Here is a 19020-nt window from a genome sequence, read left to right on the forward strand (position 1 = left end):
AACCCTGCATTTGCTAAGCTACTTCTATATTCATATTTATAATCCTTAGAATTCTGAAACTTAGAACATAACTACTAACAATCAATTTGTATGCCTCCATCTGACATTAAATAGCTAAAACTACATTCTGAACCTTGCTGGTTAAGTAGATAATATCCTCCCACTGGTAATCAGTGACCATGTCTCCTACTATAACACGGATGCTAATGTTTAGAAAAATTTTACTATCCAACTTAATGTATGGCCTGAAGAATACTATCCTTAAACCTGCCAGCCTCAATTCTGTTTCAGGTTTGAAGATATAGAATTGTGATAAAAATACAACTGCCATTTGACCTTCAACTTGTGACAGATAAATGATTTGCTGTCATTAATTAATACATTCTCTCCTAAGAGATTCTCTCCCATACTAATCCTTCAAAGATGCTTCACACATCAGTAATTTTAAGAGGATGAACTGACCAATGCACTCCCACATGCCTATTCATTAACTTTTGCAACCAACAAACATCACAATACCTCCAAACAAAATATTTATTATATAGGTAATACCATGGAGTCAGATGACTTATCATGGAAAATCCATTATTTGCATGCTAGCCATCATTCACACATCATACCTCTCCTTAAACTCATTCACTGATGAAGCAACCACCTCTGGCAACCCATTCACCAGCCTCTAAGCAAAAAATCTTGTCCTAAAATCCTTGCTAACCATGCTCTTATGCAACTTCAAATGCAAAGGAATTTAACAGATTAGACAAATTAGAACAGATGGGGTGGATACAACACCAGTAATCTGGATAAGAGGTTGGCTGCTGGACAGATATCAAAAAGTGGTATATGGAGGAGCAGAATCAAGGCAAAAACAGTGTCTGTAAGGTTCAGTGCTAAGACCACTACTGTTTAATTTGTACATAAATGATATAGGAAACAACCTGAAAGGAAATATTCAATTGTTTGCTAATGACATGAAATTATGTAGAGTAACAGTTAATCAAGGTGATGCAGAGAACTTGCAGACTGATTTAAATAGGCTGTCAGTATGGGCAAAAGATAATGGTGTCAGTTTAATATGGGGAAATGTAAAGTTATGCATTCTGGGATAAATAGATTACAGAATGTGTACCAAATTTCCTGCAGTACAGCTCCATTAATGGGGCTGTACTGCAGGAAATTGAAGATCGAAATTGGGGGGGAAGACAGAGTTGAAGTTTAGAGGACATATTGCTAAGGGAGTGCATAAGATTACTTGGCTATTGATACACACACACTAACAAGTAGAGATAAGGAAGTTATACCTCTTTATAAAACCTTGACACATTCACATCTAGATTACTGTACTCAGGTCTGGTCTCCAGAGTTTTTTTGGGATGAGGAAGCAGTGGAGACGATTCAGAGGCAAGTGAGCAAGATGGTGAGTGGTCTGTGGAATGTTCCCAATGATGGCAGATTGACAGTGTGTGGATTGAAGAAGTTGGTAGATAAGCAAAAAAACAAAGGACTTGAGAGAAACATTTCAGCTACTTAAAGGGTTTTATAGGATTGCTGCAAGAGGAAATGTTTCAGTACTAGGCTAGAGGGGGACATAACAAGAAATCATTCCTAGAACTTATATAAAGGTGTGGTTAGTAGGAGTGCAAGGACTAGATTTTTTACTTGGAGAGTTGTGAATGAGTGCAATAGGATAACAATTGATTGACAGACAATTCATTAACAATGAATTGTCTGTTAATGGGTTCAGGGAGAGGTATGACAGATTGTGTGGATAAGTAGGGCCACCGCAACAAGTCACGACTCCATGGAAGTGCCTGTACAATAATAATAACCTCCAATGATGACTCATTGTTCTCTCTCTTCTTGCCGTGTACTGAAAAAATTCTTCCGTATAAATCTTAAAAGTCCTTTAATAACTTAAATGCTTTTATAGTGTATTCTCATCTTTGTCTATAAACAATTTTTAAAGGCAACAGACCATCAATCTATTTTCATAGGGAGTATTCCACAAACCTCCCACAATTTTGTCACTCACCTCTGGATCTTCTCCAGAACATCACCACTACAGAATCTAGGAGGCCAGATCCGTGTGCAATAGTCCAGATGTGTCCTTATTAAAGTCTTATATATCACTTCTTGGCATATATGTTCTTCAACAACTACATAATCTGATGTTCTGTTTGGTTACCTTTGCAATATGTCCTCTAAACTTCAACTCCTTGTCCACAATCACAGCCAAGTCCATGGACTCATCAGTTTCCTGCAATTTAGTTCTATCGATATAGTACACAGCTTCAGATCTCTTCCCACCTTAGACTTGGACACATTAAACTGGCAGCCACTTGCCACTGCCCAAACTGCTAGTTTAAGTCTTCCTGCAGGATCTCTGTATCACCTTCATTTACCATTCCTCTTCCAAGTTTAGCATCATCAGCAAAAAAAACTGAATATTTCTTATCAAATCATCAGACAGAGGACCAAGTATTGAGCACTCTGGTATACCACTGGCCTTCTCCTGCACTGAACCCCTCCTCCATAAACCACTCTAATATCTGTCCATTACCCACCCTCTAATCCAAATCATCAGATTCATATCCATCCCCATTGGCTCCAATTTATGCAACAGAGTTCTATGTAGAATCTTGTCAAATGCTTTTGCAAAGTCTAGCAATATAACTGAGTAGCCATTTCCCTGATTCAACTCCACTGTCACTTGATTATAAAAAGAGATTAAGCAAATTACTAAGACAAGACCTCCTTCACAAAACCATGTTCATCCTTTATAGAGTATCATATTCCAATCCGTCCTATAATTCTCTACTTCTGCCCTGAAGCTTCCCTTATGCAATGGGACTATTTTGCAATCTTTCCAGTACTGTGGCTTAAATTAAATGGCTTGGTGAGAGGAGATAATTCTTTTGCACATTCTTGGAATACATGGGCCAATAATATGTTGTATAATCGCATGGCTGTGTTGAATTGAGGTTTTGCAATATTTTAAGCAGGTCCATTTCTTCAATCTCTGAACACAGTAGTCCACATGTGGCCAAATCATAGCATTATAAAGAGGGATAATAACCTCCCTAACTTTACTTGTCAATGTTTCTTCAACACATTGACTACCATCATCTCCAGATCTCTAGCCACATAAATTTCCTGTAAACTAATACCATCAATATGATATAATGTATGTAATCTTTTCATCCCAAAGTGCATTATCATACATTTTGCAACATTTAATTGATAATCATCAAATCATCAGATACTATATCAACTGAATCAGTTGATATAGTTGAATTGCTGAGCAAGCACTTTGCAAGAGTATATCATCCAGGTGGTGATAATGCAGGAATGAAGGAACCAATAGATTGTATGGAAATTGAGGTGAATGAAGTGCAGGTGAATAGTCCATTACAAAACCTTAATCTGAATACATGTGGGATTGGATGGTATATCAGCTCGGGTCTTATGTGAAGCAGCTAAAGAATTGTTAGTGCCCTTGACCATTTTGTTTAATTTGAGTCTCGGGTCTGGGTTAGTCACGGGATGGAAAGAGGGAGAAAAATAGTTCCACTGCACGAAGGAGGTTCCAAGACTGCTGTTGCAAATTACCAACCGATCAGCATATCAGGAGTCGTTGTCAAGGTCTTACCAAGATGATAGCAGGTCTATGGAATGAACCTTATGAGAACAGGTTGAAGATTTGTGGATGACAGAAATTGGTTGATAGGTGGAAGAGGGGAGATATTGAGACATTCAAATTGCTGAAGGGTTTCTATAGGATTAATTCAGATCCTATAGAAATCCTACAGATCCTAAAAAAAAGATAAATGAGATCAGGACTGGTGGTGGGAGAACTAGGGGACATCTATGGAAGCTGGGCAAGAGTGTGGTTAGCAAGGGTGTTAGAGCTAGGTTCTTTACTTGAAGGGTGGTAAATGAGTGGAATAAGCTGCCAGAATCTTTTGTGGGTGCTATGACAGTGAATGAGTTCAAGACAAGGTATGATAGATACTGTGAGAATGCTGAATAGTTGTGTGGACATGGTGTTTAGGGCTTCTCTCAATGAGTCTAAGCACTCCCTGGAGTCGCCCGTAATAATAATAAGATTTGAAGGGGGATATTCCGTTGTTTTCTGATGCAAAACCATGGAGGGCAGTAGTTGATAAAGGTGATGGAAATATCTTACAGGATGATTTAAATAAATTGGCAGTGTGGGCAAAGGACAACATTGACTTGATTATTATTATTTATTATTACAGACAACTCCAAGGAGGCCTTAGACTCATTGAGGGAGGCGCCCTAAACATCATGTCAAGAACAACTATTCAACTTCCACACGGTATTATCTCTCAATGAGTCTAAGCACTCCCTGGAGTCGCCCGTAATAATAATAAGATTTGAAGGGGGATATTCCGTTGTTTTCTGATGCAAAACCATGGAGGGCAGTAGTTGATAAAGGTGATGGAAATATCTTACAGGATGATTTAAATAAATTGGCAGTGTGGGCAAAGGACAACATTGACTTGATTATTATTATTTATTATTACAGACAACTCCAAGGAGGCCTTAGACTCATTGAGGGAGGCGCCCTAAACATCATGTCAAGAACAACTATTCAACTTCCACACGGTATCTATGATACTTTGCCTTGAACTCATTCACAGTCATGGCATCCACAACAGACTGGCAGCTTATTTAACTCATTTACCACTCTCCAAGTAAAAAACCTAGCTCTAACATCCTTGCTAACGACACTCTTGCCCAGTTTCCATGGATGGCCCCTAGTCCTCCCACCACCAGTCCTGTTCTGAAAATTATCCTCTGAGTTAATCTTATAGAAACCCTTCAGTAATTTGAATGTCTCAATCATATCACCCCTTTTCCGCCTATCAACCAATTTCTGCAACCCACAAATCTTCAACCTGTTCTCATAAGGTTCATTCCATAGACCTGCTATCATCTTGGTCACTCGCCTCTGGATCCTCTCCACCTCCTCCCCATATCAAGAAGAAACCTAGGTGACCAAATCTCGGCACAGTAGTCGAGATGAGGTCTTATCAAGGCTCGGTAGAAGAACAATAACTTGCTTGTCTCTGCTCGGCAAAGTATTTTTCAGCAACCAAGTGATTTGATGAGCTGATTTAGCCACTTTTGCAATGTGTCCCCTAAACTTCATCTTCCTATCCACCAACACTCGCAAGTCCCTGGCTCATCAATCTCCTGAAGTACAGTTCCACCAATGTGGTATACTGCCTAATCTTTTCACCCCAAAATGCATAACCTTACATTTTTCCACATTAAATTGACATCCATTCTCCTTAGTCCAGTCCTCCAATCTATCCAAACCATCTTGCAAAATTTTGACATCATGTGCATTACTATTGCTCTACCCAACTTTGCATCATCAGCAAACAAATGAACAGTTCCTCTCAGATCCTTTCCTGTATCGTTAATGAACAAATTAAATAGTAGTGGTCCAAGAACAGAACCCTGCGGCACACCACTAGTCACAGGCCGTCTTTTGGACTCTACTCCTGAATAAACTACTCTCTGATATCTCTCCATCAACCACCCACCTATCCATCTCCCCAACCCTATATCCATTCCCATATGTTGCAGTTTACGGATTAGAATTCCATGTAGTATCCTGTCAAAGGCCTTAGCCAGGTCCAGCAGTATCACTGTAAACTCATTACCCTTATCCAGTTCAGCCGTCACTGTGTTATAAATCTTGAGCAAGTTACTGAGGCATGATCTAACCTTCACGAAACCATGCTGTCTCCCGTACAGTATCTCATTTTCGTCGATCCATTTCTGCATTTTTCCCTCGACTACTTTCTCCAAGATCTCGACAACGACTCCTGATATGCTGATCGGTCGGTAATTTGCAACAGTAGTCTTGGATCCTCCTTTATGCAGTGGAACTATTTTCCCCTCTTTCCACACCTTCGGGACTAAACTAGATCCGAGACTCAGATTAAACAACATGGTCAAGGGCACTGATAATTCTTTAGCCGCTTTAAGACCCGTGCCGGTATACCATCCAATCCCACAGATCTATTCACATTAAGGTTCTGTAATAGACTATTCACCTCCACTTCATTCATCACAATTCCCGTATAAATTAATGGTTCCTTCATTCTTTCAATGTCATCACCTGGATGATATACTCTTGCAAAAGTGCTCACTCAGTAATTCCACTATATCGACTGATTCAGTGACCTCCTTACCATCGGCACTCCTTAAATTCATTCTGCCATGTACAGTTTCTTTTTTTGCTTGCAGCATATTGAAAGAACTGTTTAGGATTCTCTTTAGCTTGCATAGCTAGTTTCCTTTCATAATCCACTTCTGCTTTTCTTACCACACTCGTTACCCTTCTGGCCTGTAGGTCACCTTCCTCTTTAAATTCCCTCCACAGTTGCTTCTTTTTTTGCAGCTCAAGCTTAATGGTGTCATTCTTCCATTTAACCTCTACTTGTTTTATTATTCGGACCCTAGGTATACAATCAGCCATAACCTCTTGTAAATGCTCCTTAACCACCTCCCATGCTCTATCGACATCCAGCCCTTGCAGTTTTACATGCCATGGCACTGAACCAAGCAATTTCCTAAGCTTGTCATACTTGCCAGCACAGTAATTCCGCATATACCCTGTCTTAATCGAAAATTCCACACCTTTAGCCACCTCCCAGGTCAAGACCTTATGATCACTCTCACCAATAGGTGACAAAATGGTCATATTCATTACAGTCAAATTCTCAGATGCTATTATCAGGCCAAGCACTCTCAAACCCCTAGTATTTTCAATTACATGCTGTCTCAGATAGCTATCCCTTAATAACTGCATAAAATCCAGTTCCTTCCTCACATGTGTCCTCTCCTCCTTCCAATCAATGTTACCATAGTTGAAATCCCCCATAATAATTACCCTCCTTCCACTCATTTCATCAATTTGTTTATGCATACTATATCCACCATCTATTCCATCACCTGGTCTATAGCAGTACCTAACTGTATATTTTGTTCTGCCAGTCTCGATCTCACACCAAATAGCTCTTTTCACTACCCTGCAATACAACTTCAATTCTCCTTGGCTGCAATTCAATTGCTATCATCAATAACACTCCTTCCCCCATTTTATTCTCTGTGTCCCTCCTATATACACTATAACCAACACATTCTATTCCACTAACTATATCATCTTCCATCAGCCATGTTTCACTAATGCCAATAACCTGTGGCAAGGAAAAACCAAGACCAAAAATTCTTTCTTCTTGTTCCTAATACTCCTGGCATTAGTATACATGAAATGCAGAGGTCCCTTTGTCCCACCCCTATCTTGATGCATTATTCTAACTATCCCATTCCAATTACTTGTCCTCAACTGTCTCACTGATGTCTGCATATCCACCCCCCCCCCTGCTTGGTAGTTCTAGTTTCCCTGGTTCTGCACATCCATTTTCACTTCGTTCAGCAACAGTTTTTCCAGTCTCCATTCAAATGCAGGCCATCCATCTTGTATAAATCCTTTCGCCCATCAAACTCATTCCACACCACACAATCTGCATAATCTGCGCATAAAGTCATTTGTGATTATGGCCCTCCTCCTAAACTCTTCTCTGTCGTACCACGGCAACAGACTCACCATCCTAACTCTGTCACTCTTTTCTTTCGCTACCTTTAACAATACTTTCAAGTTCTACACTATCTTCCACTTCCAAATCTTCCACTATACATTATTAATGTACATGTTAAAGAGTACTGGTCTTAAGCCATTAGTCATCCTCATTTGTCTTGATTCTACTCCACCATACACCACCCTCATGTCTGTTTATCGGCCATCCCCCTATCCATGTCCATTTGCTCCAACTTATGCAATAATTTTCCATGTGGTATTCTGTTAAATGCCTTTGCAAAGTCCAACAGTATCGTGGTGTAGCATTTCTTGTATTCAATGCTATTGTCAAATATCGTACTTCTTTTACAAAATAAAAAGGATCGACCGTTATAAGTACTGACATCGATTAGACAGAAGCATAGTTCTGAAGTTGTTCGAAGCGCGAAGTTCGCAGTGAGTCAACGACTGCTTTTTCAAGGCATTATATGCGTCTACCACTCTACATGGGAGAAAAAAAAAAAACATTACTCACCAGTCCCTTGTGAAACATACAGATTTTGAGTTTATTTAAATTAATATTATCAATCGGTAAATGTGATAATTAGCAAAATATGACATAAGATAGCTATTTCCATAATCTGCCCAGCAAAGGCATTGAAATAGGAATATATCTTATAGTAACCCTTGCACATTAAAATTAACTTCCAATTATAGTAAACATTAAAAAAAAAAAAAAAAAAAAAGAAAGAAAGAAACGAAGCAACTAAACCAACCTGTTGAAGAGCTACCACGAAGCAGCTGATATGGAATTGCTAAGCCTAAATTCTATTTGCCTTTTCACAGTTTAACATATATATGAATTTCAACGCCTTATATAATTAAACTGCTGTAACTAATCTATTTTACTTACTTTGGCATTGCTGGTAATGTTGCGATCTACACAAAATCTAAAACAAGGTTCAACAGATCTCCAGAAATTCAATAGAATGAATTCAGCGCCATTTGACAAAACTTATACGTTTATCACGAACACCAAATCAAACTACTTTCTTCACCTGGCAGCGCACAAACGAATTTAAAAAACAAATACAAATTCACAACACTTTCCACCTAATATTAACGACAAACATGCAAACAATATACTTAATAACACAACTAGAGGTCGGCATCTAATATATCCTGGAGACCAGAATAATAAGTATTATTATTAACCGGATATCTCCATGGGGTCCAAAACTAATCGTGAAGACCAACACTCACCATTTATTCACGATATACTGTACCTATAATTTATTGCACATATACATAAGAAATTGCAATAGATAACATTTCAGTTTTACTTTGATCTACAGCCACTTACTATATGCTATACTGTACTAACAACCCAGCTGAATCATTTTAATTTAAACAATAATGCAATCCCTATAGAAAAGTACAGAAATCAAATCACAAACATAGCTCGCTTTCAACCGATGGGCACGTTACATAAGTGATTACCCTTACCAGATAATCGGTGCACGGCCAATGCACATGTAGAATGTTTACTAGATATTTGGAGGAGGGGGGGATCAGTGTATTCAAATTAGATTTTGGAAACCCTGGTCGAAAGAAAATCAGTTAGGACGTTCGTATTGTTCTCCGAAATCTATATTTGACAGATATATGAGAAGAATATATGATTTACTCATCTTCTTACTTGTTTAATTACTAAACAACTCACTGACACTATGGTCCCTGAAGAAACCTTGGTAACTACAGTAGGATATTCATTTCTTTATCTCACTTTTCTCTTCATCATCTATCTCGAGTATGTGTGAGTTTCCTCTAAGATGTACAGGCATATTTTTTCAAGTGGTCTTCCATCCTGCTTCCTAAATCCAGTTATCACTTAAGAGATTTCTCACACCGTTGTTTTCCTTTCTTTTGAGCAGTGAATAAGTAATCATTATTTAATCTTGCACTTTTAATTTAAATTTCCTGAGCAATAAAGATGAATTAATATATAAACTTCGCCTATTTCCATTTTAAGTTACTTGTGCACAAGTTCGGGTGCGTGGTGTTTTCTTCTTTCTTTCTCCCGATTTCCGTCTGACAAGCCATACCACATTCTAATAAGCGTCTTAAAATAGTGTTTAGGCTGTTCTGCCCATCTAGGAAGAGAAAGATAAAATAGTTGATTTCTATGATCGATTTTCTTGAGTTTACGGAATGCAAAAAACCCTAGTTTTCGGGTGAAAAAAAGCTCGCTTGCCAGTGTCAGAGATCGGCTAACTCGGGAACCGGGTGAAGAAAGGACTTCACTCGAAATATAAGTTCGAGTGAAGCTACATGCGGCTTGGGGCAGAGGATGCAAGCTCGTTTGCACAACACTGCGCTTGATCGCACGAAGGAAGACCTCGTTTCGAATCTAGTCAGCGACTAGAGGAAATTTTTCTAAGCCTTATTTCGACCGGTTCCTGGTTTAGTCGATCTCTAGCACGAGCATGTGGGTTTTCTTCTCACGGAAATCCCGTTAACTCAAGAAAATCGACCATAGAATCCACACTATTTCAAACATTAAATAAATTGTGTTAGCGTTAGGGACCGCGAGATGGCGGCACATGTTGAGACTGGGTGGGATGTTTAATCTCAAGTCACTCAGAGATAACTGGCCCAAAACTACCACTAATCTAAATTATAAGCTGTTACCGATGAAGAAATTGGCATCCAAGGGCTACTGTCTTGTGATTGATAACCCTAGCAAGATTTCTTATTGTCTGAAGTACAGTGTTTTACGGTCGACTATGTTGGGCTTAAGAGAAGAAAAAGCCGAGTTTCACGGAGGAAAACCCACTTATCCGTGCCGGAGATTGACTAATACGTAAACCTGTTTTAGCACATAATAAATTCCTCACGGAATTTCATTTGTTAGCTTTGCAATGCAACCTAAGTATAAATATTGATAAATATCAGCTCTTAAAGTTAAAGACAACCAGGACAATTCTATCGTTATGCTAGTAAGACAAAGAATGAATGAGAAATGAAAGAATAAATCCGTTGAGTGCTGATCAAAAATGCAGAAGAGATTGTTCAGATGATAAGGTCCCATTTTGCAAAAAGCTATAAATCTCTAATACACAACATTCAGCTCGATTCTATTTCAACAATGAATGAAGAAACTCACGTATGTGAGGAGCAGGTAATGGAAAAGTTGATAAAATTAATAAGAATTAGACAATTCGCACAATTAGCATCCATGCAAAAATTTAGCATGCTAAATTTGTATTCAAGCAAACAGGCTACGCCTTAGACATGAATGTAAAATTTGACTCCAGAACAGCGCAGATTCCAGAGGATTGGAAAGAAGGTATGATGACTCCAATGCATAAAGTTAGTATCAAGTCTGATGAGAGTGTTTATCCACCACTCGGTGTTTCTGAAGTTGCCGTGTACGTTTTGAAACGTTGCTAAGAAATGGTATATAGAAATACATTCATGGATAATTTATACTTTGGAATGAACAGCATGAGTTTAGTGCAAGTTGATGTATGAGCCACTTACACACATTTTATAATAAGGTAACTCTTAAGGTATATAAGGAGAACGGATACACAATGCTCGTTTTTTACTTTGGTAAGGCTTTTAACACGATACAGCATGTAAGACGGTCATATACATTGCAGAATATGGGATTGGGATAGCTGAATGACAGATATCAAAAAGTGGCATACGAGCAGTGGTAAACTCAAAATTTGGATGTGAGATTGCAAGATGTAAGGAGAGCAGTGGTGTACTATAGGAAATAGTCCTTGATAAGTTGTTATTCTATCTTTATACACTTCCTGGAAAGAAGTTAATAGTCGCCATACACCTTTTCCCATGGGAAAGTTGCATTGCGCCCTGTAACGAGTCAGGTTCTTGTAGCTGGTATAAACTAGAGGAATATTGTGCTCCCAAATGAATGCAACTGTATATGGTTGAAATGGGTGCGAGAAGGGAATGATGGAGTTTGAAAGAGGTGTTGTGATAGGATGCCATTTTCCACAAATTGCTGACAAATCGGGCCATCCCAAGTCAACAATCAGTGACACTATACTGAGATGGAAGCATAAGCAGTCAAGTGCAAATGCTACCCGCAGTTCACGACCCACAACCGGGGGGGGGGGTCGTGCATAGGCACTACGGAATATATAAATATATTTATTAATTTATTTATATTTGCTCGTGATATTTAATTTTATCATCAACAATCCTATGCAATTCTCTTATTTTGTATAAAAAATAATAAAAATCCATCTTGTAGCACTTAAGAGGGCGAAGGACGCTAGCAGCACTGTGTTTACCACAGTGTAATATTGCTATGCGCGTATTGTCATATTGCATATGCACGTCATAGTGAATGCGGGCTATTAGCGAAATGACGCATTGTCTGTCGTGCAGTTCCACTGTTGTTTATATGCAGTTTACACCAGTAGCAGAGTGTTCGTAGTGCTAATTGTGTTTACTCCGTCTCTTTAAATGTTTGAACATTAATATTAAAGGATTTAATTGTAATCTCTAAAAATTGTAAATCCACTCCTTTAATTACAATTAAAGGAATGAATTTTATTTTAAAGTAATTTTGAATTAAACCAAACTGTATAATTTTATCGATAATAAAAAATATTTTTTCATGTTTAATTTTTTTTTTTATTTTTACCTAAATTTTGCTATTTTATTCAAACACGTAGACACTGTACTTACGGTAAAAAAAAAAATCAGCTAAGGCCTTTTTTATTCCCGTATACGGGGAGTAGGCGAGGCCATTTAGCCCCATCTAACTTTTGGAGACTGAGTGGGCAGTTCAATCTCCACTGGTACCAATCAGAGATAGATGGCCCAAGGCTATCACTAGTTAAGCGGTACTCAGTGAAGAGAGACGGCTCAAATGTGCCGCCATCTCGTGGTCCCTAACCCTAACACAACATATTTAATGTCTGAAATCATGTGGGTTCTACGGTCGATTTTCTTGAGTTTACAGGACGAAAAACCCGAGTTTCCGGGAGGAAAAACCTGCTTGCCCGTGCCAGAGATCGACTAACTCGGGAACCGGTCGAAAAAAGGCTTAGAAAAAAATTTCCTCTGTTCGCCGACTAGACTCGAAACCAAGTCTTCTTTCGTGCGGCCAAGCGCCGTGGTTGGCAAACGCCACATCCACTGAGCTACACAAACTCTACGGTGTGTATGCATATTTCGAAAGTTGCAGTACCCCCACGATTTCAAGCCACGAGCCGCCACTACCTACAACACTTTCCGAACGTGACCGTAGGGTGTCACAAAGGATAATCTGTAAAAACAGCTATTTTTCGACCTAGATGTTGATTAGAAAGTTCTGGAAATGAGTGAAAAACGAATCTGCGCAAAAAATATTCAGAACCGCGGCTCACCACATGGGTTTTCATGGTAGGACCGAAATATGCAAACTACACATTACCCCAATCTGCATGCAGTGTCGTCTTCAATGGTGCAAAGGGCGTGTACAGTGGGACGTGGTAGCTGGGATTGAAGTGTTATGGAGCGAAAAACACGTGCATCCTCTAACGAGCAGATTAATGAGTGTGGCGGTTACCTGGTGGATTTCGTAACCCAAATATGAAATATAGGGGTAGTAGAATGATGGTATAGTCCTATTTTTTCAGGTTTGGCCTCAGACCTCTGTTAGGGGTATCATGAACACTGGACTCCGTGTGGTATCTGAAGATTCGGGGCATTGCAATGCATCCTACTTTGTGACGTTTCTACGGAACTGACCAATATCTCTTTCTGCAGGACAATGCTGCATGTCATAAGGCTGTTGTAAGTGCATAGTTTGTGGATATGACCGTAACCACAATTGACTGGCCTATACAGAGTTCTGATATCAACCCTAGTGAACACCTATGGGATGAACTGGAGCGTCAAATGAGGTCAAGGGACATTCGCCTCACAACAGTCCAAAACCCCATTAGATGCCTGCAGGAAGAATTGTCCAAAATTCCAGTTGATTGCTATCATACGCCTGTGGAAAATTATGACACATAGGATTACTCTAGTCATCGCAGTTAAAGAAGGTTTACATCCTATTGAGGTGGGTGCCTAGGTGTTTTTTCTCACATTATGATGTCCGTTTACTTCTTTCCAAATTAAAAAAAAATCAGTTAACTCTATTCATTCCCATATAGGGAGTAGGCGAGGCCGTGTTAGCCCTATCTAACTTTTGGAGACTGAGTGGGCAATTCACTATCCACTTACAATCTATCAGAGATAGCTGGCCCAATGCTATTGCAAAGTTAATCGACATGCAGTGAACGGCTAACAAGTGCCGCTATCTCGTGCTCCCTAACCCTACCGCAATATTTTTAATGTCTGAAAATAGTGTAGATTCCACGGTCGATTTTCTTGAGTTTACGGGGCAAAAAACCCTAGTTTCCGAGAGAAAAAAACCCGCTTGCCCGTGCCTGAGATCGTCTAACTCGGGAACAGCTCGAAAGAAGGCTTAGAAAATGTTCTTCTATTCAGAGATTAGATTTGAACCCAAGCCTTCATTCGTGCGATCAAGCTCAATGGACTGCAAACGCCATTTCCACTGACCCTTTCCACTTACACATGCTTTTCTTCCTCGACTTCTTTCCAAGCAGTGTACATTATTGTCCGTTCGCAGAATAACAACAATCATGGAACTGTTCCATTGGTCGATTTATTTTTGAGTTGAGTGGTCGAAACCTTATGTTCCGACCACTGAACGTTATGTTTTTGCTCTACAATAATCTGCTTCCTCTGGAACCGAGTTAAAAAGGACACAAAAAAATTCCTGTATTTGGAAACTAGAATGGAACATATGACAGGCTCGATGGAAGCCAATGCTATTTCCATAGAACTTTACAGGCACTTACTGAAATATGGATTGTTCAGAATTTTAATATGTGTAAAAATTTATAGAACTGTTTTTTTCCCTTATCAGTTTCCCGACATTTGTACCAGTGGCGGAGGAAAATGGGCTTTTTTTTTCTTTCTATTTTTCTGTAGGAAGATATTGGTTTATCTGTACCTCTTGTCTATCTCATACAATTTCAAGTAATAATTCTGGTTAGGATTAGGAATACAATATGGAATTAAGTGTGTTTTGTACTTCCTTGTGATATTCTGTATACACTTTGACGAATTTGGAATTATTTGTCTACATGTTGAAATAAGTTAATCTCCTTCCATTCTCTTTGGAAAATAAAAAGCCACAGAGGCTTTATTTGTAGTTGTAATTAAAAATGAAATAATTAAATAGCTTTTCATGAGTATAGTGCCTGCAAAAGTTGATCGATTGGTAGAGCCTCTGCTACTAATGGCTAGCAAAAAGTTAAGCAAGTTTGAGCGTGGTTAGTAGTTGGAAGGGGTTTAATCGTTCGATGCTGTTGGCACTCTCTCCCTCGATGAGTCTTTGGACTCCCTGGAGGTGCAACATAATAATAATAATAGTACATTATGATAATTATGTTGGAAAATTGTCCACATGATTTAGAGTATTGAGGGATAAAAATACTTTTGTTGATAATAAATGAAATGCCAGTCTGGTTGGCCGAGTGGTTAGCATATCCGCTCTCCAGCCAAAAGGGTGCGGGTTCGAATCCTGCGTTGGCAAGGAGGTCTGTGAAAATACTAGTGGTGATGGTGGGTGGTAGATGGCGCCAGTGTAGCTGATGGTAGTTGCTGTTCGTGTAGTTGGTGGAGACAGAGAGTTATAGAGTAGATGTCCTCCCTCGATGAGTCTGAACTTCCTGGAGGTGTCACGTAATAATAATAATATTATTACGTGAAATATAGTTTGCAAATGAGTGTTTTAAGGAGTACCATTCCCTGATGTTTCAAAAAATAGTAATAATATAGAGAAATTTTAAGCATCGTAATACATTTCTCAATCTGTCTTTCGTTTCATTATCTCAATCGCCTATCCGAGAAAACTAATTTATCTGGCCTGTTATGGCACACACAGGTATGACAACTGACCTTTACAGCTATCATCTTTGCCATCTAAAATATACTTCACAGCCAGCTCCACGATTTTACTTAGGTATGCTTGAAATACAGTAAAACTCTGCAATAGGCAAGGTAATTAACTACAGTGATATCTCGCTAATCCGAACTAATAAAAACCGTGCTCATTTGGATTATCGTGTTTTCCCCCAAGAGACAACAATAACTAGCATTTAAGACAAAAATAATCAGATTCTAATGGTACATCAATTTAATTCTGTAAATAAATGAAGTAACTGATATAAAAAAGCTACTATAGTGTTATGTAAAACTTAAAAAATAATACAGTACGTAAGTTTATTTTAGTAAAAAATTTAGATTGTATGTACCTTTATTGTTGAGAATTCTGATTTAATAAAATTGCATAGTTCAGTACACAACTTAATTTGCATAAAAAATATCACTTTCTTCTACACAACACAATAAAAGTTTCACAAAATAACACACGAAAAATTTTTTTATTTCTTTGTAAAAAGTCACTGACTTTCTTTTGCCTCTTGGAAGCTAAACTTTTTTCGAATGCTTCTTCTAGGAGCTGCATTAGCAATAAAATTTTGTGGAATGGCACATCATTCTGCTTAGCTCAGTATATACACATATTAAAACTGTCAACTGCCTCTTCATGTTTTATTTTTTTTTTCTTCGAGTACTTTATAGTCATCATCATTTTCTAATTCATTCTGTAGCGTCATGTTTATAATTTCAGCATCTGATTTGATTTCATCACCTTCGGTTCTACCTGTAATCCACCCGTAACATCTGTTTGTGAAATTTCAACATGAAAAAAAAAAAAAGCTAACTTCTATTTTCATTCTTTTATATAGAGAGTAGGCGAGGCCTTTTAGCCCTATCTAACTTTTGGAGACTGAGTGGGCAGTTCAATTTTTACTGGTACCCAATCAGAGATAGCTAGCCCAAGGCTATCACTAATTATGCGGCACGCAGTGAAGAGAGTCGGCTCAACAAGTGCCGCCATCTCGTGGTTCCTAATCCTATCACTCGTATTTAATGTCTGAAATAATGTGGGTTCTACAGTCGATTTTCTTGAGTTTACGGGACGAAAAACCCGACTTTCCGGGAGAAAATACCCGCTTCCGCGTGCCAGAGATAGACGAACTCGAGAACTGATCGAAAAAAGCTTGGAAAAATTTCTTCTAGTCGCCGACTAGATTCGAAATCGAGACCTTCCTTCGTGCAGTCCAGCGTCGTGGTGTGCAAAAGTCACATTCACTGAGCTACACCAATATTTATTAATCCAAAGCATCTATATAGATTCAGAATAAATATATATATATATAATATGTATATAGCATGCTTTTCAAAGGAAACGTTTTACATTGATATTTCATTTTCATGTACAACACTATACCATGCTCAGAGGATATTTCCGCCTAAAGTCTTTTACAATACTTTGAACAGTCATTCCTCTTTATACAGCATAAGTTACATATTGATTTGGTACAATGCTATTACTTATCTTTAGAAGTAAGTTGCTATATATATATATATATATATATATATATATATATATATATATATATATATAGCAACTTACCAATATTTATATTGGTATTTCGTTTTCATGTACAACATTATGACAAGCTCAGAGTCTATTTCCACCTAAAGTCCTTTTCATTTCTTTGAGCAGTCATTTTTTTTTTTTGTCATATAGCATAAATTATATATTGATTTGATACAATACTATTATCTTATCTTAGGAAATAAGATAAGATAATAGTATTGTATTCTATCTTCCACATACATACGATGTTTTTTCTATATACAATGCTTTTACATTGATATTTTATTTTCATATACAGCACTATAACATGCTCAGTGTCTGTTTCCTCCTAAACTACTTCACCATTCTTTGGGTAATTACTTTACACATAATTACTTTCAAATTTGTTTTTGCAGTACATCATTACATGAGCTACATATTCTCCTGAAATTTCAACATCTGGATTTATATTTTTAATCAAATTTGCACGTTTTGAATTTCCTCTTTTTTTTTTTTTGTATCACCGTAGTTATACTGTTTTGTAATAATAATAAAATAAATAATAATAGTTAAAATAATTATTAAATAAAAATAATAGTACACAAAATAATAATACGTATTAAATAAAACTTTTTTTCTTCCAAACCACAGTTCGGATTACGCCGGCCTGGTTGGTCGAGTGGTTAGGGTATCCGCTTTCCAGCCAAAAGACTGCGGGTTCGAATCCCGCCGTAGACATGGATATTTGTGATTGTCTGTGAAAGCACTACTGGAGGTAGTCGGCGGTAGATGACGTTGGTGTCAGATGATGAAGGTTGGTGGAGTAGTGAGAAGAGTTGATGCACTCTCTCGATGAGTCTTTGGACTCCCTGGAGGTGTGATATAATAATAATAATTACTGTATTCGGACTGAAGAGGTTCGGATTAGCGAGATACCATTTTATTTATTTATTATTATTTTTTAAAACACGGAACAGTGGCGACGCCATAGTATTATTTTGACGTTGCTTTCATGCTTGTGCCGCTGTGGGAAAATCATTTAAGCGTGTTTTTTTTTGTTCATATTATGAAAGAGGTTGATATTCCTCTTTTTTGAAATGCCAAAGTAAGCTAGACTTAGTGTTTTTGCATGCTTTTGAAATTTTCATACATATTTTAATGATATTTATACTTATACTTCTGTGCCATCCCCCTTCTACATTTTACCGCTCAATTTATGTTTGTGATGATTATCATCCTTTTCTGTCAATATTCAGTTATAAACATGCACAGGTAAGCCTCGTATAACGCGGATGTTAGGTTCCATAGAAATGCCGCGTTATATAAATCGCGTTATGCGAGACTAAGATCACATAGAAAAAGTAGGGTTATATTCCGAAATTATTTTTTACGAGTATATATGAACAATGACATATGCAACGAAAAAATAATTTTATTTAATTCAGGTAATTCATGTAAATTAAGAAAACATGTAAACTATGAAACAAATACAGTATAAAATTATAAAAGTTACAAATTGTACGTATACAATTTGAAATGTTTATTTAAATACAAAGCGCGTTGCTCGCGTACGGGCAACGCTCTTTGCACTTACTGTTGACCCCCGCAATAAAACTGTCTCGGATTTTATGTTAGTTTTGTTTGATTAGATTCATTTAAATTTAGTCCTTGCAACTCATGGTTTTTCTCCATTTTTCAACCGATCCAAGATTTTAATTTTTTTCTTCGAGAGAAATGAATTCTCTTTTCTATGTTGGTTTTTTCCCTTTCGTTGTAGTTTTAGCGGCCATTACTATAAAAATAATTTTTTACATAAAAAAAAAAAAACATTACATATTAATTATGTATGTAATTCACTAGAAAATAAAGTGCTCAC

The 19020-nt window shown here is 37.7% G+C and overlaps 2 protein-coding genes across 3 annotated transcripts in view; one reads left to right on the plus strand and one right to left on the minus strand.

The window, feature by feature from the left end:
* Positions 1-8775, minus strand: part of LOC150108063 (uncharacterized) — a 111668-nt gene extending 102893 nt beyond the window's left edge. Inside the window, exon 1 of one of the 2 annotated variants that reach the window (XM_090415565.1) lies at positions 8532-8775. In XM_090415565.1, coding sequence (XP_090271691.1) covers positions 8532-8539 — 8 coding nt within the window. In that variant the 5' untranslated portion in view covers positions 8540-8775. The remainder of the gene's footprint in view (positions 1-8531) is intronic. The other variant, XM_090415567.1, reaches the window with a different exon arrangement.
* Positions 8776-18069: 9294 nt separating this feature from the next.
* The window catches only part of snRNP-U1-C (small ribonucleoprotein particle U1 subunit C), a 112556-nt gene continuing 111605 nt past the window's right edge, over positions 18070-19020 (plus strand). Inside the window, exon 1 of the mRNA XM_090415569.1 lies at positions 18070-18249. Within this exon, the coding sequence (XP_090271695.1) occupies positions 18242-18249 (8 nt within the window). The 5' untranslated portion in view covers positions 18070-18241. The remainder of the gene's footprint in view (positions 18250-19020) is intronic.

Source organism: Typopeltis vanoorti, chromosome 3 (assembly GCF_054136105.1).
Source record: "Typopeltis vanoorti isolate ZY-2024b chromosome 3, IOZ_Tvanoo_1.0, whole genome shotgun sequence".
Taxonomy (NCBI): Eukaryota; Metazoa; Arthropoda; class Arachnida; order Uropygi; family Thelyphonidae; genus Typopeltis; species Typopeltis vanoorti.